This window comes from Marmota monax, unplaced genomic scaffold, assembly GCF_021218885.2.
Source record: "Marmota monax isolate L192 unplaced genomic scaffold, Marmota_monax_Labrador192_F-V1.1 WCK01_AAM20220418_F8-fsc00114, whole genome shotgun sequence".
NCBI classification, from domain to species: Eukaryota; Metazoa; Chordata; class Mammalia; order Rodentia; family Sciuridae; genus Marmota; species Marmota monax.
This window is the reverse complement of record NW_026694943.1, coordinates 2,411,476-2,435,848: the sequence shown is the minus strand read 5'-3', so window position 1 is coordinate 2,435,848 and position 24,373 is coordinate 2,411,476. Positions and strand designations below refer to the sequence as shown.

At 33.7% G+C, this 24,373-nt stretch overlaps 1 protein-coding gene across 2 annotated transcripts in view; it reads right to left on the bottom strand.

Annotated features, from left to right (window-relative positions):
* Tab2 (TGF-beta activated kinase 1 (MAP3K7) binding protein 2) overlaps positions 1–24,373 on the bottom strand; it is a 75,549-nt gene that overhangs the window by 33,954 nt on the left and 17,222 nt on the right. The window contains exons 1-2 of one of the 2 annotated variants that reach the window (XM_046427389.2): positions 17,055–17,461; positions 3,241–3,431 (exon numbers count right to left, since the gene is read on the bottom strand). In XM_046427389.2, the coding sequence (XP_046283345.1) occupies positions 3,241–3,342 (102 nt within the window). In that variant the 5' untranslated portion in view covers positions 3,343–3,431; positions 17,055–17,461. Of the gene's footprint in view, positions 1–3,240; positions 3,432–17,054; positions 17,462–24,373 lie in introns of those variants that run through there. The other variant, XM_058573638.1, reaches the window with a different exon arrangement.

Genomic DNA, 24,373 nt, shown 5'->3' with positions numbered 1-24,373 from the left:
AAGTTGAAAACCATGCTCAATTATTTTTTAAAAATAGGTTCCATTTACATAGATCAAAATAATTTAAAAAAAGATATGTTGAGAAGTCTTAGTACTAACTCTATCCCCATCTGGTATGCCCTTCTTATCCTCTATTGTTAACCATCTTTTATTAATTTTGTTTTTAATTCAGTATTTCTGCAATCAGGGCAAATATGTATTTCATTTATATTTATGCCCTGTTCTTGTCTATACAGAAGGACATTTGTTTTCTTAGTATGTCCTGAAGATCATACTCAGGAGTACATTAGAGCTTGTCTTTTTTTGTTGTTGTTTATTTGTTTTAATTAGTTACACATTGACAGTACAATGATCTTGACATATCATACATAGAGCTTGTCTTTGTATTTTTGAAAATATTTTAAGCAATTCTACAAAAAAATCTGTTTACTCCCAGTTGATGTTATTTTAAACTCTCTACTGAGTACAGAAGTGTTCTAGATAGTTCTTTCAATATCGAGTCTAAGAAATTTTGAAGAAAGCAGTATGGAGATTCCTGGGAAAGCTGGGAATGGAACGACCATTTGACCCAGCTATTGCCCTTCTCGGACTATTCCCTGAAGACCTTAAAAGAGCGTACTACAGGGATACTACCACATCGATGTTCATAGCAGCACAATTCACAATAGCTAGACTGTGGAACCAACCCAGATGCCCTTCAATAGATGAATGGATAAAAAAAAATGTGGCATTTATACACAATGGAGTATTACGCAGCACCAAAAAATGATAAAACCATGGAATCTGCAGGGAAATGGATGGCATTAGAGCAGATTATGCTAAGTGAAGCTAGCCAATCCCTAAAGAACAAATGCCAAATGTCTTCTTTGATATAATGAGAGCAACTAAGAACAGAGCAGGGAGGAAGAGCAGGAGGAAAAGATTAACAGTGAACAGAGACATGAGGTGGGAGGGAAAGGGAGAGAAAAGGGAAATTGCATGGAAATGGAAGGAGACCTTCATTGTTATACAAAATTACATATAAGAGGTTGTGAGGGGAAAGGGGAGAAAAAAAAAAAAACAAGGGAGAGGGGCTGGGGATGTGGCTCAAGCGGTAGCGCGCTCGCTTGGCATGCGTGCGGCCCGGGTTCGATCCTCAGCACCACATACAAAGATGTTGTGTCCGCTGAGAACTAAAAAATAAATATTAAAAAATTCTCTCTCTCTCTCTTTAAAAAAAAAAAAAACAAACAAGGGAGAGAATTAAATTACAGCAGATGGGATAGAGAGAGAAGATGGGAGAGGAGGGGAGGAGGGGAGGAGGGGAGGGGAGGGGGGCATAGTAGAGGATAGGAAAGGTAGCAGAATACAACAGTTACTAATATGGCATTATGTAAAAAAGTGGATGTGTAACCGATGTGATTCTGCAATCTGTACACGGGGTAAAAATGGGAGTTCATAACCCACTTGAATCTAAAGTATGAAATATGATATGTCAAGAGCTATGAAATGTTTTGAACAACCAATAAAAAAAAAAGAAATTTTGAAGAATCTACAGCATTTTTCTATTAATTTTTATTGACTCATTGGACATTCTCAGTGTAAATTTATTTTACTAAAAAATTGTTTTATTTGAAAAGTTAGAGAGAGATATTTGGGTTCTGGGGGGTAGACAATCTTTCCCCACTATCTCTGTTCCTTCCTCATACCTTTGTTAACTTTTGACTACATTCTTATTACTTCTTTTCCCCTCTTTTTTTACTTTCATGTTCTATATTGACAAATGTAAACTGATTCATTCACGAAATATTTATCAAGTCTTCTACTATTATTACTCCTTGTAGTATTAGCATGCTAACATGAGCACTCATTATGAATCACGTCCAGCAATTATCATATTTAATTCTTTTTTTTTTTGGGTATTGGGGATTGAACTCAGGGGTGCTTAACCACTGAGCTACATCCTCAGCCCTTATATTTTATGTAAAGACAGGGTCTCACTGAGTTGCTTAGGGCCTCAATAAGTTGCTGAGGGTGGTTCTAAATTCTCGATTCTCCTGCCTCAGCCTCCTGAGCTGCTGGGATCACAGGCATGCGCCACTACACCCAGCCTATCATATTTAATTCTATGTGAAGTTTTTTATTCTCGTGTACAGCTGAGGAAATGAAGGTCACAAAATGAGGGCCAGAGAGGTTAATTAAATTACTGCTAATAACTGCCAAACTTGAACTCAGGTCTGTTTACTGCCAAAACATATGCTTTTAACCATTATACTCTAGAAAAAGTCAGATAAATTTGAAAAATTCCATGAGCTCAGAATAATCACAGCCATGGGGTATAGGCAGGAAGAAGTGATAAGACATCATTATGCTGCGGGAGAAAAAGCCAGGATTCCAAATGCAGCATGCCCTAGAAAGACAAAGGCAATTCATTTTGAAGGGCGTGGAGAGCAATCAAAAGGTTTTAAGCAGGTAATACATGACAGAATCTGCATTTAGAAAAACAATTAGGCAGATATAAGAGAATGGACTGGAGACACCAAAAAGTGGGCTAGGCTAAGGGCAGGTAGACTAACTAAAAAGTACAGATAAATGATGATAAGGGTATGAACAAAATTTATGTAGTCATTTGATATCAGGTACAGATTGAATAAAAATTTCAATCTTTAAAATCATTTGTCAAGAGTAATATGTCTGAATGAGCCCCAATACTTTTTGATAAAAAGATTTCCAGTTTATTCAAATGGGAAGGCATACTATCACTAAACCCTCAAAATTATGGATTTCTAAAATTATGTATACTAAGAATACTGTAACAATTTATCACATTAATTGGAAAACTTACATATTAAAAGTATAAAAACAATTTTTTTTTCTTTAGAATTGAGAACTTGTTAAGTCAAACTCAGTCATTTTACAATAAGAAAACAGAAGTACAAAGAGAGCCTTGCCCAATATGCATGGAGTGTCCAGTTAGTATTAGAATCCAAGGTTTCTGACTCTCATAGCTACTAAAAATAGAAACATAATTAGTGTTTTACATTCAGAATTCATTTCATTCCTGCAACTAATCTATGAGACAGGCAGTATCCATATTTCAGGTAGGGGACAGAGAACCTCATGTTGGCAAAGGCCACATGACTGTCACACACCAAAGTTCATTTCTTTTCATCACAGCACAATAACTTAGAAGAGTTTTCTTCTAATGTTTATAAAACACCAGATTTGTATTAATAAATTCAGAAATCATTGAACACTGACCTGTAACATGCACCTGGACACAACAACTTCAGGTACTTCAGGGAATTTTTGTCGCAGGTCATGCAAAACCTGAAAATCAATTTGGTGGCTTCCTTGGGCCATTCGTATATTGCCTGATCAGGACTATCTGTACAATAGGCAATTCTAGGCCTTAATGGAATTAGTAATCATCTCTTCTGTCCAAGCATTTTCTGTGAAAGAAAGAAAAAAAATTTTAATGAGAACTGAGTATAGAATGAATATTATGTGGATTTAAAATTTCAGTACAAATGGGTATGTGCCTTAGCACCTACCAATATAAATGATAAAAATATTATTTTGGCCTAAAAAACTTAACATACACTCTCTTTTCAGTATAATTCCTGATGGCAAACTTTTATAATGGCTGTGGCAAAAGACATTCTATAAGAAATTATTGTCAGGATTGTCTTCCCTCATTTTTTAAAAGAAGAGCATGAAAAACTTTACTGATGTTTTTCTTAATGATTACAGACAATAGCCTGAGGTATATATCATTTGTTCCACTTAAAATTCTTAAAAGAACCTGAAAAAATTTGGTTCTGTAAAAAACTTTCACACACTTTGTTCAAGGCTTAATAATGTATCTCCAATAATACTTGATATTTTGGCTTTATTTTTCAGATATCCTTAAAGGCATAATCAACTCATTCTCAGGAGCTCAGCAGTATTTTATTCCCTCTGTGTCTATTAAATCAGTATTTTTTTAAAAAATTCTAATACGTGGGCCTCAACCCTAGAGTTTTTTATTTAACCGGTCAGGGAGCAACCTGAGCATATGGATTTTTAAGTTCCCTGGGTGATTCTAATGTATGTCCAAAGTTAAGAACTACCCCCTTATTTTCATTCCTAACGTAAATCATGATTAATTTTGAAAACCTCTTTGGGACATAAACAGGATACAGGTATATTAAACCTAAATAAAATATTAAAATACTTAAAACCATACTATTTGATTATTACTTAAAATAAGACTTCATTTTAGGATAAATTTAACAAGACACAATCTCTTTAAAACTAATTTTTTATTTGTAGTATTTCTCTTTTACCTTCATTAACAACTTTCAATTTTAGGAATGTAAGAACAAGGTCTCTTTTGTTCATTATTGTGTACCTAGCACTTTATAGTCATCAGTCTAATATAGTAAAAGAATTCCTGAGCCCTCAACAGAATAAAAACTCATTTAGCTATTATGCATAGTAAGTCTTTTAAGTTGATTATTATTTGATTAAATTTTACTTAATTTCTTTTAACTGATGTGACTTCAGTTCCGTTACATCTCATAGGTAAAATTATTGCCAATCCTAGTTATTTGCATTACAGATTTCCCAAATGCATTTCTACATAAAAAACACACAAGCACACACAATTCTGGCACTCAAAGTAGTGTTTCTACAAATGGGCTGCAGGGGAAAAGAGTAATACTGGAAACTGGTAAGTGATATTTAACATAAGGGGTAATTAACATGCTACAGAGCTGTTCATCTTAAGAAAGTCTCCTTTGACATCTCTCCGACTACCAGCCTATTTGTCTCATTTTGGGCTAAAGCTCCTTGGAAGAGCTATTTATACTTAAAATTTAGTCTTCATTTCTTCCTTTTAATCTCTTTTTTTAGGCCTACCCATCAGGCTTTCAGGTCACGAAATGAGTTCTCACTTCTCACTTTAAAAGATCACTCCAGTTTATGACCCAGTCAACTATTTCCTCATTCTCTGAACAATTTCTTCATTTGGCTTCTGAGATATGTACTGTTTTGGCTTCCTTCTACCTACAGGTGGCTTCTTTTCAGTTTTTTTTTTTTTTTCCCCCAGATCCTCCCTTTTCTGGCCATCTGCATACTGGTGGGCTAATGGGGTTCAGATATATGTCCAAAAATTCGGCTTTTAATCTACCCCCCTTCCAAACCACCCTTTCCCAATCTTTTCCACTCCATCATTCACCTACTTGGTCTTTTCTCTTATCCCATATCTAACATTAAGTCTTGTTGACTTTACTTCACAAGGTATTTTGAATCTGACTACTTTTCTTACCAGTTATTGCCCTTGCCCAAGCCATCATAATTCACCTAGATTACACCCCTTCAAGTCTTCTAAATGGTCTCTTCTCTACCTTCATTTTTTCCCCTAACTCTCCTTTCTATGCTCCCAGTCTTCCCCTAGTAAGCAGAGTAATCTCTGTGAAAAGTAAACCAGAGCAATTACACACTGTTAACTTTGATGTTATAAGGCCTCTTACAATTACCAACTCTCTAACTTCATCTGCCACTTTTCTTATCCCTTCAGTTCCTAATGGTCTTCTGGTGAATTCTCAAAGAAGCCAATCAGATTCCTCCCTTTGGGCTTTTGGCTCTTCTGCCTGAAACATTCTTCCCTTGCAGGGTTCCCTCTCTTAAATTCATTAAGATCTCTGATAAAATGTCACTTCTAGGCTGGTGCTGTGGCTCAGTAGCAGAGTGCTTGCCTCGCACATGTGAGGCACTGCTTTGATTCTTAGTACCACATAAAAATAAACAAAATAAAGATACTGTGTCCATCTATAACTAAAAAATAAAAAAAGATTTTTTTAAAAAAGTCACTTCCTCAGAGACTGCTTTCCCCTGATCAATCTATCTAAAATATTGCCACACCTCTTCCTACCACATTCTCATACTTTTTCTTTACTTATCACTATCTGGCATATATTTGATCCATTATCTATCTATCCCCCAAAATTTCTCCACAGAATCAAGGCCTTTAAAGTTTACTGCTGTATTTCCAGGATCTAGTTCATTCCTGTTATACAAAAGATAACAATATTCATTGGATAAAATAAAGGTTTTACTATAGGTTCTTTAATATCATAGTTTCTAATACATATTGCAAATGAAATTTGGAGAAAATAATTATTTTACACAATTTTAGGGAGAGGCAAATAAATCCTCAGTCTAAATGAGGAATACTTTTACTTGAAAGAGGAACTGTGAAAACAAATTGTAACTTATTGCATTATTAAAACGTTTTTAAAAAGCTCTTACCATACGTTCTTGCCTTTCTAATATTACAGAGTACACAAAACAAGAAAATTATTCAAATTATTCAAACTGTACAACTGTACTTTATGTACACTTCCTGCTGTGACTCAATAGATTCTACTGAATCAACTCTTAAAGAAATAATATCTATAAACATTAGACAAAGTATCAAAAAAACTACTTTAAGGCAGAAATATAAATAGAAAAAGAAAAGCAAGAATGTGGAAGAACAACAGGATGACCTTCCATTTTAAAATTGCTTTTAGCCAGAAAGTAAGAATCTAATTGGTTTGAGTAGCTAAAACCAGACCGAAGACCTATAGTCTTTATTTGCCCAAAGAACCAAAGGGCAGACTTTGGCATGACCACAAAGACTCACTAAGAGCCTAGCGATTACATCATGGAAAGGAAAATCAGAGAGATGAAGCCTCAAACCCTGTGTATACACTCTGTACATATACGTGATCTCTATACATATGTGAGACAGATTCCAAGCAACCAGGTTAAGCTTAAAAAAACTTATCTGAGATTCCAGTTTGTAGTGTGAGTTTAGTCTACTTAAATGCCTACTAAAACAAACCAAACATCAATATCCATTGGAGGAACACAACAGAATCTGGAATCTCATGTCAATCATATTCTAATTATAATCTAAAACTGTTGCACAGAAGAAAGAGGAATAAAATGATCCATGCCCAAGATAAAAGGCAATCGTTGGAGAATAAGTCCAAGGTGGTTCAGCTGCCTGAACTGACTTAAGGATTTTAAAACAATTGTTTTAACTATGCTCATGGATGTAACAGCAAATATGTTTGGACTTCTCAGTAAATAGAAGGAGGAAAAAGAGGAAGAGGGAGGAGAAGAAAGGAGAAGAGAGCAGAACCACCACCAAATGGAAATAAGATATCTGAAATGAAAAATTCACCGGATGGATATACCACAGATTAGAAATGATAGAAGAGTCAGTGACTTTTAAGGCAAAGCAATCTGAAGGATGGAGATTTTAATCAAAATTTGGATAATCATGACATTATTATTTACAATTGGGACTATCATCATCTATTTATTTATCACTCACAGATTTAAAGAATATCCAGTTTAAGCACCTGTTGTGCTGCGGATTCAAGTATTAGAGTCTATGTTCCTGCCCTTCAGACCACAGAAATTCCTAGATTCAAGTTTGATATAAATACAAATTTATAATTAAGGTAACTATCTTAACTTGCTATCCACCTCCTTCTGCTACCGGATCTGCTGCCTGCCATCTTTCTTTTTGTTATCCCAGCCATGGTTTTCATCTCTTTCACATCATTCAAAATCAGAGATTAGAGGGTAACATGGTACATCAGGAAAAATTATAAAGAACAGAGAATAATAAAAGCAAGTGAGGATCAAATCATGAACTGCCTTATAGAGGGAATTAAAATTGGGGGTTTTAGCTGGGAGCAGTGGTACATAACTGCAGTCCCAGCTACTTGGAATGTTAAGGCAGGAGGATCCCAAGTCTGAGGCCAGTCTCTGACATTGTCTCAAAATAAAATAAAAAAGGGAGTGGGTATGTAGCCGAGGAGTAAGTAGAGTGCTTGCTTAGCAGGCACAAAGCCCTGAGTTCAATCTAGTACAGTAAAAATAAACAAAAATCTTGGGAGGTTTTATTTTAAGAACAATGGGAAGTTACTGAAATATTCGGGTGAGTAACATGGCTATAGTACTGAGGAAAAGGCAAATGAATATAAGAAAACCAGCTACAAAACTCTGCTATAGTCTACCCTGGAAAAGGTAATAGTTTATATTGTAGAGATGCAATGGAGGCTGGGTAAAAAGAAGTATAAAAATTTAAAGGATATTCAGGAAGTAAATATTTATAGGGCTGGGGGCTCACTGGTGGTGTTTGCCTAGTATATGTAAGTCCTTGGGTTCAATCCAAGTTTTTTTAAGCTTGGTAATGAATTGGATATCAGGATGAAGGAGCAGCATCAAGGTTGACTTCTCTATGAACTACAGAACAACAGAAAAGTCCAAGAATACAAAGAGAATTACAGGTTTGGTTTTCAACATGTGGAGTCTCAGGCTACCTTAAAACATCCAAAGAAAGATGTCTTAAGGTGTTGGGAAATGAAGGTCTGGAGCTCAGAAGAAAGTCTAAGCTAAAGACAGAAATCTGAGAGGCATTTTTGGTGCTGGCATTAATTAAAATCCGAGTGCAGAAGAAACAATTTTACCATATCCTATAATTTAAGAACACATGAAGAAATATATTCTTGGTAGTATTATGGTTTAAAACATAATAGTCACTATTAATTTTTTTCATAAAGTCCAACATTCCTTCCATATTCAACAAACCTTAACATGTATAAATACCAATTTAAAGATATCTGAATAATTCATTGTTCAAAAATATTTTAACATGATATTATACTGTAATGAAAACTTTAAATAAAAATTTAAACCAGAAACACATAAATAATTTTAAAAGTCATATAATGCTACAAGGTATACTTATCAAGAAAACCTGTGGTTTCCCTGCCTCACATCTCTCCATACCTATTGTGCAAAGGTAACCACTGAGTTATTTCTCCAAGTTCCTACATAAAATGATCATAGGATTACTTCCTGAATTTTCAATTTTACACATTATCTATGAAGTTCTTACTATGGAAAATAAAAATTAGCTTTAATTCTGCCCTTACCCCTTGGGTACATTATACTTCTCTACCTCTGTATCCTTCTGCCCAGTTACTTATTTCACAATTTTTGTTTAATCAGTATTCAGTGTTTATATTACTTTTTTGCCTACAAATATCACCAAGTAATTTCTCAGTCTATAATGAGGAAATGGACCATATATACCTCCAAGGTCCTTTCCCAAACTAGCATTTTGATTCTTAGTGAAAAACAAAAAACCAAAATATTAAACAACAACAACAAAACACCCTGTAGAATATTAATCAAATATAGCCCAGTCAAAAGCTGGATTTCCATCAAGCCAATAAACAGTAGAACTCTCAAATTCTCATGAGGTGGAGGGAGGATGGGGAGAAAATGGAGAGAGGGGAGAGAAGAAAAGCATTTCTATTCTACAACTGAAGTTATAAATTCAGAGGAGATGTACTACTGTATAGTAAACAGACTACCTTGATAAGAGATTAAAAACAAATATCCACAACAATGTCCACAGAAATAAAGAAAACTTTGTCAAAGATTGAAGCTGATAATCTAAAATGGGGGGTGGGTAGAAAGAATGGGAAAAAAGAGGGAGGTAATTCCATCAAAATAGAGGAAAGATCAGCAGACAAAGGGGATCAAGGGAGAGGAAGAAAGGACAGAATACGGGAAGAACTTTTGTATGTACATTTGTATGTACACACGAGTACACCACAGTGAATCTCTCCATCAAGTACATCTACAAGGCACCAATTAAAAAAATAAAACCATAGTAAATTACACAAAGATCAGTAGAGTAAAGGAAAAGAAGTAGGGAGGGGGAGTTCTGGGGACAGAATTAGAGCAAATTATAGTCCATGCTTTTGTGATTATGTCAAAATGTACTCCAATGTTATATATAACTAAAAAGATAAATTAAAATATAAAATAAAAAGAATGTTACAAGAAAAAAGTGTAAAGAAGTAAATATAGAGCTAAATAATAATAAATTACCACTTTTAAGCTTAAAAAATAAAGGAAAAAAGACTGAAACTGATTGCCCCTGATCATTCTTCCCTTTCCCTCATACACTAAGCCAGATAGTGGCTATCTTATGGACTGTTATGAGAATTAAATTGGTAACCCATGTAAGATAAAAAAACAGCAATATCAAAAAGCACACAGTAAATACAGGTCAATAAAATAGTGATCCCAATATTTCATCCTAAGTAAAATGAAAAAGCAAAGAGTTTCAAGGATTAGTTTGTATGCAGTGAAAGTGAACAGTATTACACCTGCCTGGCATACAGCAAAAAATATAAACTGTGGCAGTAACTATTTATTTTAAATATTATGTATTTTCACAAAGTAGAAATGCTACCCTGGCTGCTGAATGCTGAAGCTGACAGAACTCTTGAAGCCTTCCTTTCCAACGTACATGGGACGGGTAACAAGTGTAACCGAGGAACTCTGAGAAACCTATGTGAAAAAGCTCAAGATACTAGGTTGCACATGAGTGCTTGGAAGGATCATAAATTGTACCACAGGTATTTAATAGGAAGTCCCTCGGGACTGAGAGATACAGATACTTAAATGATACAGTTGAAGTACTAAGCAAGGCAACCAAATAGTGGACATATTCTGGAGATAATAAGCCACGTGTCTGGGTAGAATAAGACAGGAGGGACAAGAGGAAAGAAGGGGATTATGAAGAAGGTGTTGGGGTGGGGAGTTGTTATGGAAGAAGATAAGCAATGAAGCCTTCATGTGTATGATGGTTTTTATTGAAGAAGACCTTGAATACACTAGTACTACAGTTTTAATGTTATTATGCAAAACTGTATGTATATCATTTTATTTTTGTTCCTTTCTTACATGGCATAATTCTAGTGGTACAAATTTTAATTATTCCAACAAAGAAAAATAGTTCATATTGAAAACAAAATAATATAATGAAGAAGAAATATGCCAAATTCACTCCCTCAACTGTATTAGTTTCTCCCTCATTTTATGAATATGAAGGTAACATTTCAACATATCCTAAAATTAAATTCTGTTTTCCATAGTAACTACTAGAAATGATAATATTTTCTGTAAACCATGAAATCCTGAGTTACACAGGATTCTAGCAAGTTATCTTATAAAAGTTTATAATTTAAGAGGTTAGGAAAAAACCTGTTGGCCACTAGACTCTTTGCTAGACTTCTTCTACCCATCAACACAATTTCGTTTCTTACAACCAACCCATGATTATAAACAAAATTCTTCACATGAGTAATGTCAGTTCCAAAGCTGTGAGATCCCTTGCCTACTTCTGTATCCTAAGTACCTGTATATGAAAAATGGATGTTCGGTATACATTTTCTGCAATGAATCTCTAAATAAACATCAGAATACATCTAGCTTTTAGAGACTAGTATAACAAGGAGTATCTATCTTCCCAAATGTAAAAGTTTTCTTCACCTTCAGCTGTTAGTTAGTTCTACACTGTTTTGAAATGATAAATTTGTTCTAATACAGTTGATAAAGTGGAGAATAATTTGAGCATTAGGTGAATTTTGCTACAATTTCACTTGGGAGAATCACTAGGTAAACACAGAAAACCATAACTAACTGGAACAAGCTGCATACAAATCCATACAAAAAAGGAACACGCCTCTAACATCTACCTACCAGCTACTTCATCAGCATGTTATGGATTACACATACCCAGTTATATCTTATGTTACAACTTCCCTTCTGGTTTCAGAAAATCCTTTTTGGACTACTTCACAAAACTCATGAGCTACAACCCAGTGAGCTCACTTCTCATAAGTAAACTTCAAGTCTCGTTCAAGGAGAAGCACAATGTTTATTGTAGTATTTATGTAATTCCTAATCATTTAACATGAGTAAAACTGTATTATCATTTTCATTAAGGTTCTTGTTTTTATTTTTAATGTTTGCAGATGAAGATTTTGAGTGCTATATCCCTAATCTCCTTTTTTCAACAGGTACATATCATTTTTGGTGGTATGCTTCTGCATGTCATAGTGATGTTCAGGAAGACATATGTTAAATTTTTAAAAGAACTGGCTATATGTCAAAACTCCTTTGATCTCAACAACTGTTAACACTACCATTCCCAAAATGTCCAGTGGGAAAACCACTTACTGGTTATCAATATGATGCTAAAATTTCTTCACACTAATTACAATTTGTGTCTTCTGTGGATTGACTAACATTATCAAGATTGTAATGAGTTATTCTGAAATAATATCTTCATCATAAAAAGGATTGATATGCAGTGTATTACCGTCTATGCCAGTTAGATAACATTTGGTACACTACACATTTGATAAATCTTACAAGAATTTATAAATGTCATTAATTTAACCTAAAAAGTCAACACTTTTTATAGCAAATTATTGGAATATTTCTTGGAATATGATGTTACAATTCTATAAAGGCAAAAACACTTAATTTTAGCTGTAAAGTTAAAAATATAAAATTCAAACACTATCACCACTGAAGATAAAAGAAAATTATAACTAATTTTTAGCATAAAGTTGATCACCAAAAGTTCTAACACTGAACCATGTTACATAGGCAAGCTGTTATTTGCAAAAATAAAATAACAGAAACATCAGTCGTCCAAATACTAACTTCTTTAAGTTAGCTATTAGGTTCAGTTTTACTGTTATTTAAGACTGAAGAGACCCAAGGATTATGTTACCAAAAGTCAGATATCTCAACTTTATAATTCTAAAATGGGATAATTTATTTTAAGAGAACTATTAACATTAATAACTAAAGTAACAAGATGATCCATACTACCACCTCTTAAAAAGAAAACTTCCCCACAAAAAATTTTCCAATTTTTTAATTTAATGCATCACTTCAAGACTATGAATGTTGACATTTCTTATGGATAAAAGACTAACCAGTTATAAGTTCTTCTAAAAGGAATGTACAAGTCAGCCACACTTGGCAATTTATGTATTGTGGTTTTGTGGTGGGTGCTACCATTTTCTAAGGATTGAGAAAAGTGCAATAAATCTGAGATGACATAGTGTACAACTGACTACCTTGTGTGTCTTTTCCTATTCATATATCATAATTATTTTCCAATATATTAGGGTTTTAAAGTGAAAACAAAGTTACCATTCAAAACAAAGTTACTCTTCTCACTATTAGTTTTGGACAATCTACCATGTGCATACAGATCATCTTTAAAAGAACACAGAAGCTAAATATATTAATAAGTTCTTACTTATGGGTAAAAGGAGGAAAAAAGCAAATGAAAGTGACTGGAAGAACCAGTTTTCCTCTTTCACCAACCACAATCATTTTTAATGAATCAATTAACTCAATGACACATGAAAATTGTATTATGGCTGAATATAACTTCAAACTCCACCTTAATAGGAAGATTCAGAGAAAGTTTAAGAAGTTTCATCAACTGATTCCTATATAAGTTCAATCCCTTACTTTTCCCTGTTCATCTCAAATAACTTTGCCCATATTCTTTCTAATGTCGCAGCCCTTAGCCAACATACTCCCAGAGTAGACTGCCGGCCAGCTGCTAGAGGGGTGTGTGTGTGTGTGTGTGGCGGGGGCAGGGGTGGGAGGAACTCCCAGAGAGAAAGAGAGAAAAACTCCAAGAGTAAATTAAGTTTATGAGTTAGACACAGTGTAAGTGGACATGTAACTAATAATAAAGTACTGAGAGTTCTACCTTTCTATCCATCTATATACAAACAAAAGCATCTAGAGAGAAACACATGTGTATAAAGAGATGTAAACAAAGATCGTGTGCCATTACCAAAGAAAAACTCCAATGTCTATCACAAAGGAATAAATGTTTGCATAGATATACTAAGAAACACCATGTGTCTTTTTCTTTCTGTAGCAAATTAAGATCCAAATAGTTATATGGCAAATATTATAAGACATCATTTGAAAAAGATTAAGATGCAGAATTCATGTATAATATGATACTCTGTAAAAAAATGACAAGAAGGTTTATTTAAAGAAAAATATTTGTTTGAATACATAGGAAAGATTATAAAGGTAGTCCCTATAAGTTTAGTTCCAATTCTGTAATGTTTCAATTTCTGTAGGAAAATATATTTATCTATTACTTGAAAAATTAAGCATCAACAACTGAAAGATTAGAATTAAAGAAAAAGAAAAAAATCTCTCTATAAAATTAATCTCTATATATTTCCCCATGACACTCCTTGTATTTTGATATGGGTAGAATAGAATGAGTTATTTGAAAGTAACTGTACTTAGCCAACAACAGCTACTTTCAAATAATTCAAACTGTTACTGATATGCAGTTAACAGTTGAAGCAATGATCAATTATCAGGATGTTTAAAAAACTGGATACATATATATTTTTCTAACACTTTTATTAGTGCATTATAGTTACATATCATATTGGGTTCATTTTGACATAATCTTTACATGCATGGAATTTAATTTGTTCTAATTTCAGTCCCTGGTGCTTCCTCTTCCCTTCCCCTCCCCTCCTCCTTCCTCTTATTGCCCCTCCTCTATTCTACCGTCTTCCTTTTACTTATTTATTTTTAAATGGCTTGATATACACAAAGGCAGAATTTACTGTGGTACATTTATACATGTACAGTTACATTTTTAACTATTCATATGTTTAGGTCCGTGACTAATCATTTCTAAACTTAGTCTCCTAATTTATGACACACACAGTTAAAACAAAAAAGGCATGTCTCATTTTTTTTACCCCAAGGAACTCATGGTAAACTTCTTACTCAAGCCCTTAAACTAAGTAAGCAATATTATTATCTACGATTAAGAATTTAATTGGTTAAAAGAAATAAGTAGGGAGTATAAGAAAAAGTAGGTTTATTATAGTTTAAGAGTTCCTCAATAAACCCTATACCCTATCCACAAAGGAAGAGATAACACACTATTTTATCTGAGCTCATAGTGTAATTCCTCTGGTTCAGCACTATGGTCCAGGTCCTATGCTAAATGTTTAACGTTTATCACTTTAGTTACTTCTCACTAGAGTCCTGTAGTGAGGATTAAATAGAAATTACAGGCGAAACTCTACACGCACTGCAGGACAAACAGAACAATAGACATCCTTTATTAGGTATTACTACTACCTAACATCTAACCTTATTAATTCAACCTTCACTTTACTGCAGTCAGTATTCCAAAATACTCAATGACTTATATGCATTAGTACTAGGAAATCTTCTGTGAATTTTCACTGCCTAACAAAATAAATGAAAGTCCAAATTCTTTCACCTGACATTTGAAAATATGTATGACACAGCTCCATCTCCCATCAAATTCCCACTATCTTCTAAGCATGTTAGATGTTTAGATAATGTTTTTAGAACATACAACTTAGAAATAATAATTTTTGAAAAACACTCTTGCCACATTCTAAAGTTAAATTCTAACCTTCAGGGCTTGATAGAAACGCATTACCTTCTTTACCAGGTTGAGTCTTTCTGGTACTCTCAAGTAAATACACCATAGTATATTAGTGTCTCTACTATGATACTTTCATATTACAGTTGTCCCTCAGAATTCAAAAGGGATAAGTTCCAGGACTCCTCAAGAATACCAGAATCTGCAGATGCTCGATTAACCTTATAAAATCTTATTCAAAATGGAAATGTACATATACACATCCTCTCATATACATTAAATCATCTCTGGACTACTTATAATACCTAACACAATGTAAATCACTGTATTGTTAGGACATAATGACAAGAAAAAAAGTATACATGTTTATTACAGCTGTAATCATTGAGGCCCACCTGATTTCAATCTCCAGCTGGCACAGAACCCATGGCTGTGGAGGGCCAACTATACTTGTCTATAAGCTCACTGAAAAGGGTTTCTTCATTTCTATATTCCTACTGTGTTTAGCTCAGTGTTTTACACACACAATTTATAAAACAAAAACAAAAAACTCCACCATTACTAATGGTGAAGACTTGGTATGCATATACAATCCCTTCTTCTATTTCTCAAACAATGGTGATGATCCTGTAAGAACTCTGCTAGCTGCTCCCTTTTCAATCCTAATTTAGTACTGAGATGATCAATACTAAACAGATAACCAGTGACCTTAATGGTGACTGGACTGCCTGACACTAACTCAATGCATTAAGTAACACTCTAGAAGGAAACATAAGGAAGGCACATGGTAGAATATTAGGATCATCCTCTAAATTCACAATTGGGATACAAAATCCCTGTTCAATTGTGGGTGAGCTCTAACCTAGAGGAATTGAACTTTAAAATCAAGATATATGTGTAGTTATATATAATTTTATTTACATATATAATATTATATACATATGATTTTATTTATGAATAAATAAAAGTTACCTTTTATGGATTGTTTCTAAATGTGTACAAATTAGTAAAAGCAATACATGTCCTTAAAAGCCAACTGACCTTGGTTTTTTAACCATTCATGAGTAGTTTTCCTCAGTTAAAACCTAAAGTGTTAGAAAACCTCATTTTTTTTCATCCTGGGACACTCTATGACTTTCTTATCTGGCTTTTTTTTAAGCATTCAAGTAAAAAAAAAATCAGCAAATATTATTTATACACTTACATCTAAAATAATTCTCCAGGTGAAAGTACTACAATACAAATTTGGTTCTATCTAGAAATGTTAGTTCTGACTTCTGAAAAATGCATTAACTATTTATATGAAGGCATCAGTAGTACAGAACAGCTGAGGATCTCAGGAAGAACTTGTTTCATTCATTTATTCCCTATACTACTTGTATATATAAATCTCTTAAAAGTAGGAAAGTTGCTTATTGTTAATGTTCACTTTTCAAAGAACATCAGAGTACTTTTTGTAAACTTACAGGGCTTAACTCTAGCATTTCAAATTTATCTTAGACTTTTTTTCCATTAGTTTGCTATTACTAGCAAACAAATTAAGAAAGAAACATTCAGGCAAAAGTTACACTAAAGGCAATACTAGTTACATGTTACCCAGATGTTAGGGATGTTATTGTACTTTAAAGCAAGAGGACTACAAGTTTTGAAAGTAAAGTTGTATTTATTACAGATTTCATAGTAAGGCAGTTACACAGGCTAAAGTTGTCTGGTGCCATGGACTTTAGCATACCTGGAAATAGAAAAATTCAAATTGTAGCTGTTCTTGGTTGGCCCATTGCCATTTTTGCAGCTTACAATTTTTTAATTAAGTAACTGCAGTGAGCTCATCTCTACTGGATACTTCTTTTCCAGGGCAGGTCCAGGAACTGGGTCTGGAGCCTTGAAAGCAGAAGAGAAACTAGAGTAAACTAGAGGTAGGCAGAATATGAAACGTGACCAGATAACATTATGAGATCTAAGAGTAGTGAGGTAGTTCCTAAAGGCTCTACACTAAATATTCTTAAGTGGGAAAAAGGATTTCTAAAATGACAAGTTACCAGAGGAAGTTATTTTCTTAACTGTTAGTTTCTTAATCTAGTCTAGTCTAGTCTAGACTCCCAATTCTAGAAATTGAATAGTAGTTTTGATGAAATCTCTAAGGGCTTTCAACAACAGCCCATCCCACTGGGGACCAGAGCAACCATAACAGAAAAAAAAAAAACAAAAAACAAAAAACAAAATCTATTTTCATTGGTAAAACTGTGAAGTCCTTATTTTCAGCTCATTTTGCTCTTCTTTTCTGCTATTTTATTTCCCATCATTTTCTAACTGTTCCCCTAATTTCCTATTTCAGTTCTCAGGGGTTTCTTAAGAAATACTTTAGATATATCCAAGCAATGAACTGAATTTCAAGTTCCAATTTCTAAAAACACTTGGTAATTCTTAAAAGAAGGAGGCAAAGAACAGCTCATAAGATGTGGTTCTTAACCACATTGGAAATTCTTTTTTTCCATTACTAAAATAGATTCATGATTAAAAAAAAATGTGTGAGACCCATATAAAAACAAAAACCCCCAAATAAACTTGCAACTATAAAGGTTAAAGAAATGGTAGGATATTAAAAAATGGTAGAATATTGTACTAATTAGATTCTAGGGTCTAGAAATGATGCCCTTATGTTGGTAGGCTGGCACCATTAGGAGTTTTTCTAAGAAACTAACCCCACAAAATAAATCAACTTCTCTGCTGCTGTCAGATGTAAAAATTATAACAGGACAAAAAACAGTGAAAAGAAGGTTTCAAAGAACTTACCTCCCTGCATTTCTAGTAACTAGTAATACAACATAGCAAAATGGAGAAAAATTATTTTGTGGAAAACATAAACTTTCCATCTTTTGTGATGGCAAGCTGCAGGTAAGGATTTCTGGGAGAGAGAGACCTTCATTCAAATTTGATATGAATATGGCCCTGGATTAAAAGTCTCTGCAGAAGTTTCCTTTCTATTAAATGCATACTTCCACTCATCTCTGAATTGTCATGAGATTTAGCTCAAGTGCATAAAGCACCTAATAGCCTGGCATATACTAAGTGTCCAGTACATTTTTCTGCATTACTAAGGAATGAAATACATTCTTCTGTTCTAAACATGGGTACACATAAGTTTTTACTGCAACACCTACATACTAAGTCTTTAGGTTTAATTCATTCAATGCATCACATTCTAAGAGATAATATTGATTCATCAACGCTAGCTTCAGAATAGCTACAAAGCAAATGAGATAGCTCAAGTCTGGCAACTGATAATAATTAGATATATTAAAATTTACATTTAGGTTATAAAAAAATTGTATCAAACAAGAAGACATGTAATTCTTCTCCCTCCAAGCAAAGTAGAAAATACACACTTCTTGCTTTTTAAAAGTCAAAAAGGCAATCAATACATGATATAACTTAGTCTCTAAGTTAGGAAATACTTTAAAGACAATGAAGAGCTATACATATGGGCAATAATTTTCCTCTTACTGATAGATCAGTGGGTTCCACACAAAATTATTATTTACCAAATATGGCTCAAAGATCAGATTACACCTTCCCTGACATTACAGCGTAACAGAACAAGCATCACAAGCCACAAGGAATTCTTAAAAAAAAAAAAAAAAAAAAAATCCTTACAGTCATGCTAAATGTATTCACTGCCACAACTTTATTTCAAAATAGTTTTAAAAGTTTACATGGAAGCACCTTATTCAAAAGAGATGGTAAGATTAAACCGACAAACTCCTTAGAAAGAAAAAAAAATGTAAGTGTGAGGAGATAGAGAATTACCACTTACTAACCCATATAGGCAGGCTTTCAGTTTAAAGATCATCAAGGAAAAGAAAAACACTTTAGAGAAACCATTGTTATGTATTTTAATTTTATAATTAGCCATCATTTTGAAATCTCATTGCTCATTGCGATATTTCAGTTGATTTTCTTGACTTTTCCACATATACAATGTTATCTACAAATATAGTAAATCTGCCTCTTCCCTTTCTATAATTATACCTCCTGTTTTGTTTTTTGGTCTAATTACATGGGTTAGCATTTCCAAGACCATGTTATACAATAATAATAATGTTGGTTGGATCTTCTTTGATTCATGACTTTTTAACATGAATTTAGAAATTTACTAAATGCCAATTCTAGTATTTTAATGTTTCTAGCAACAAACCGCTACCTACTGATCTGAGATATAAGAAATTTTAGGACTATCCCTTTATTCTTATTTTACTAAGACTTTTTAGCAAAAATAAATGGTGAATCCTCCTCTTCCCCTTTTTTATTTCCCTCAAGATAATCATATCCCCTCCCATCAATAAGAATTAATTTGATTTATCACTACATTCCTAGAATGAATCCTACTCGGTCACAGAACTATTTTGTTAATGCCATACTAGATTTCACTTAACAAGCATATTTTGTACCAACTTTTGAGAGACTAGTCTGTAGTCTTCTTTTACTCTGTTTTACTCTCATGTTATGCCAGCTTTGTAAAAAGAACTACAAAGTTTACTTCTTCTTTGTGTTCTGAAAGTTATCCAGGGCTTGATGTTTTCAAGAATTCATTGGTAAAACATCCTGGGTCTGGTACTTTTTATAGGGAATGGTCTCTTGTGAATAAGACTAACATTTTCTGCAAATTAAAATTATACTGAGATTCCATCTCACCCCTGTCAGAATGACAATTATAAAAAATACAACAATATATGTTGGTGAGGATGTGAGAGAAAGGTACTCTCATATACTATTGGTGGGACTGCAAATTGGTGCAACCACTAATGGAAAGCAGTATGGAGATTTCCTAAGAAAACTTGGAATAGAACCACGATTTGATCCAGTTATCCCACTCCTTGGTCTATACCCAAAGGACTTAAAATCAGCATACTACAGTGACACAGATACATCAATGTTTATGGCAGCTCAATTCACAATAGTCAAACTATGGAACCAACCTAGATGCCCATCATCAGATAAATGGATAAAGAAAATGTGGTATATATACACAATGGAATATTACTCAGCCATAAAGAATGAAATTATGGCATTTGCCTGTAAATGGATGGAGTTGGAGACTATCATGCTAAGTGAAATAAGCCAATACCACCAAAACACCAACAGTCAAATGAAATGTTCTGTCTGATATGTGGATGCTAACCCACAAGGGAGGGTGGGGAGAAGAAAAGTCCACTGAATTAGACAAAGGGGAATGAAGGGAAGGGAGGGTGGAGGGGAACAGGAAGGACAGTAGAATTAATCAGACATAACTTTCCTATCCTTCTAGCTGAATACACGACCAGGGTAATTCTGCATCATGGACAACCACAAGAATAGGATCCTAATTAGAATAAGTTATACTGAATGTATGTATAACATGCCAAAATACATTCTACCGTCATATATATCTAACAACAACAACAACAACAAGACTAGCATTTTCATTTATAGCTCCAGACCCTTCTTTTACGTTTCCTTAAAGAAACCAATATCCTTTCTTTTCAGTTTCTTCCTTCAACCTATGACCATCGTAAACACACTGTAATGTATATGTGAGCACACACATACATCTGCACATTCACACCACAAAGTATTTCCTTAGCCTTCAGTGTGAGAATCCTTTATCAAGTATGTATTCACAAACCTGTTTATTAAAATTGTTGCTCTCTATCTACTCCTAGTCTAGTATGAAACACCAACAACTATGGAAGAAACTGCATTAGCAATGTAAGGAATAAATATATGCCAGTTCACCTCTGTTAGAATTCACACCTTGCCAAACTGCTCTACTAAGATTTTATACAATGGCCTCATTTTGTTTTAACCTGCCTTCAAGGTCTCTCCCTTGATAATACTTTTATTCAAATCATCAAATCCAATATCTTCTTCAGGCTCCTCCTCCACCTTTTTGCAATTACTTAAGTTCACTGAATGTTTTAAGTTTTACTAGGTTCTTCCTAATCTATCATGTCACTAGATCTTCCCAGAAATCACTGAGGAAAGCTAAGTAGTTATTACTGCCACTTTGCAAGATTCAGACAATTAAGTAACCTTTTTTTAAAACTGATTACCAAAACTAAAAATCAAAGTTAAGGGAAGAAATGTGTTTGTGGTTTTCTAACTCTAGGTCCAGGGTTGTTTCTTCTTTATTGCACTAAGGACATTACTAATAACTTTCCTCTTGAATATTCCTTTTTTGGTCAATACTGTGCAGTCTTTTTCAGTTTGCTAGAATCCTTATTCCTATGCTTTTTCTTAATGTTTGTCAAAAGGATAGAAGCAAAAGTTACGACATTCATTCTTTCACGGTTCCTCTGGCATTCATCTACAATCGCATAATCTAAGGAAAATCTCTGACTTGTAGTATAAGTGTTCTAATCTACTTGATAAAACATTCAGTATCATAGAATTTGAAATTAAAAAACTTTAATTTAAGAAAAACAAGTTCTAAACATAAATTAGCAGATTATGAACAAAAGTTTAATAGACAAAATTTGTTTTATTTCTTATGAATCATAAACAAGGATACACATTTATATATAGTAAATATAAAATAATTTAATGTATTTAAGAATGATTATTGGGCTTTATTTAATTTTTGTTAAAGATTTTCCCCATTTCTAGGAGTTTTTACTTATATGATGATATTAATATATAAGCCTATTTTTCAAAGTAAATGAAAAGAAAGTACAAAATGGTAATACAGTTAAAACTTCCTCAATCCTATGTATTCATGCATTAACTGTCTATATTCCAGATTTCAGAACAAAAGCACATCACTATGTATGCTAATGCTTTCTACCTGAGTTGATGTCCTAACCCAGTCTACAAAGAGAAACACAACAGACTGCTGCTACGCTCACAGAGCAAAATCTGCCTTCATTAGTGACCACTGCTGTTGAATGATGACCACGTCCAAATAAATTCATATTATTATGAACATGGCCATAGAAGTGATTTGACATATGGAAGAGGATGTGTTAGGTGCCAAATACCTCACTCCACTTCCTTTAGTTTCTTTTCCAGGTTTTGTTCAGTTGAGTAGGGTCACAGTCCTCACCCACCAAAAAAAAGGCCTTTCCATCCACTCACAACCCCGAGAAGGTTTTAGCATAGAGGTTGCTTTGCTCCTTGTAGGTTGCTAAGAATTAAGAGCTCCTTTTAGAAGGAAATTTTACACTCTTAATACTTTCTCAAGCTTTCAAGCTAATTTATCCATGTTAAAGAAGATGAAAAATTTAATAAAAGAGAATCTCAGTGAAGCAAAACTTGTTTTCCTTAATTGTGCTTATGTTTACTTAAACTCTTCCCAAATTGGCTTCTCTCCTCAACTCCCCACTTTTTTTCACAGAAGCAGCAATTTTCTTTTCAGTCTGAAAACTGAAGCTGTCTCAACTCTTGTCTTGCTTTTCTTTACCTTCATCCCACTCCTTTAAATCTCATCAATTTCACAACATTCTTCAAAACAACTCCTAAGACTCTCCTCACTGGATGTCACAGTCGACTTCTTCCATAACTCTAAAATCTAAAAAAATATTGAAGAGATTTTTTTCCCCCACCAAGTTTCATGTTGAAATTTATTTCAAATGGCAAAAATTTGACTTGAGTTGATGTAAAACTATTTATAGGTTTGATTTAGCCCACTTACTGTTGAGTATTTCCATGTTTCACTGAAGAAATACTAGCATTTAATTATAGGGTGATGTCTCAGACCTTGCTTTGAAGAGTTATATAATACACATTACCTCTCCAAAACCCCAAAAATTCAACTTACATAGTTTTCTTTCCAAATCTCTTGAGATTCTACTCCACTTCTATTGCTACCTACCATGGTATTCCTATCATCCAACATCTACATTACCAGACCTGTGCCTTAGCTCCCTGTTACCTAGTCTATGAAAAGTTCCTATGTAACTGCTTCAAATATTTCACTCAGTTGCACAAAAATTTAATAAGCTGAAATAAATATATCATATCCGGGCAAGAATAGTAAATATGGAATTTTGGTTACCTTTTTTAAACCTCAGTTTATTCATAGCTGAGTGCTAAGAAGAGTTCCCCTTCTCTTAAAAAAAAAATTACAACAGAAACTTCTTCAAACTTTAGAAATTCCTAATTAACTTGCATTTATTCTGTAAATGGCACAAAAAAATTCACTGAGTTCCTTTCCTGCTTATCACTTCCACTAAAACCCATCAGGGGGTTTTCAATGTTTTCTCCAGTTTGGTTCTACCCTAGATCTGGGGTGATGGGCCCCTTTGGTAGTCTTTCAATTGTCTATTTAAATAAAATTACCACCCTCCCCACCAATGACTCTTTAGCCCAGTTAACTTGTGATTGATTAATATGCATGTTTCTTTATTAACACAGAACACAACAAAACCAACCAGGAGTTTAAAAACCATAATTGTGAAGTAGTATATGCATAAATTACATCTAGAAATGCCTTAATGATAGATGTGAAAGTTGTCTGTGTTTTTTCTATTAGCAGTAAAGACCGGTACTGCTAATACTATTGTAATCTACTGCTTAAAATCTTAACAGAAGAATATGCCAAGTTTCAGTCAGAAGTTAACTTTTTTATCCAAATGTAAACATCTCTTCTATTATATTATTATTATTATTATTATTATTACTACTACTACTACTACTACTACTACTACTATTTTGTGATAGGGCTTGCCCTTTAAAAAATTTTATTTTTATTTTGAGATAAGAGTCTCACCAAATTGTTTAGGATGGCCTCAAACCTACAATCCTCCTGTCTCAGCTTCCCAAGTACCTGAGATTATAGGTGTGTACCACAGCTCAGACCTCTCTAAATTCTACCCTCAGATCTCCTCGGGGACTTGTAGGCTAGATTAAAATATCTCTGCTATATCCACCTACTTTTTTCCCCCATAAGTCTTCACACCCTTAGGAATCCAGCCAGCCTTGTCTGAACAAATTTGACCTTCCTTTTTCTTTTCCTTAGTACCAACAGCCCTTGCATAGGATGATTTCTCCCTCTTGATACCAAACTCCTAACCACCT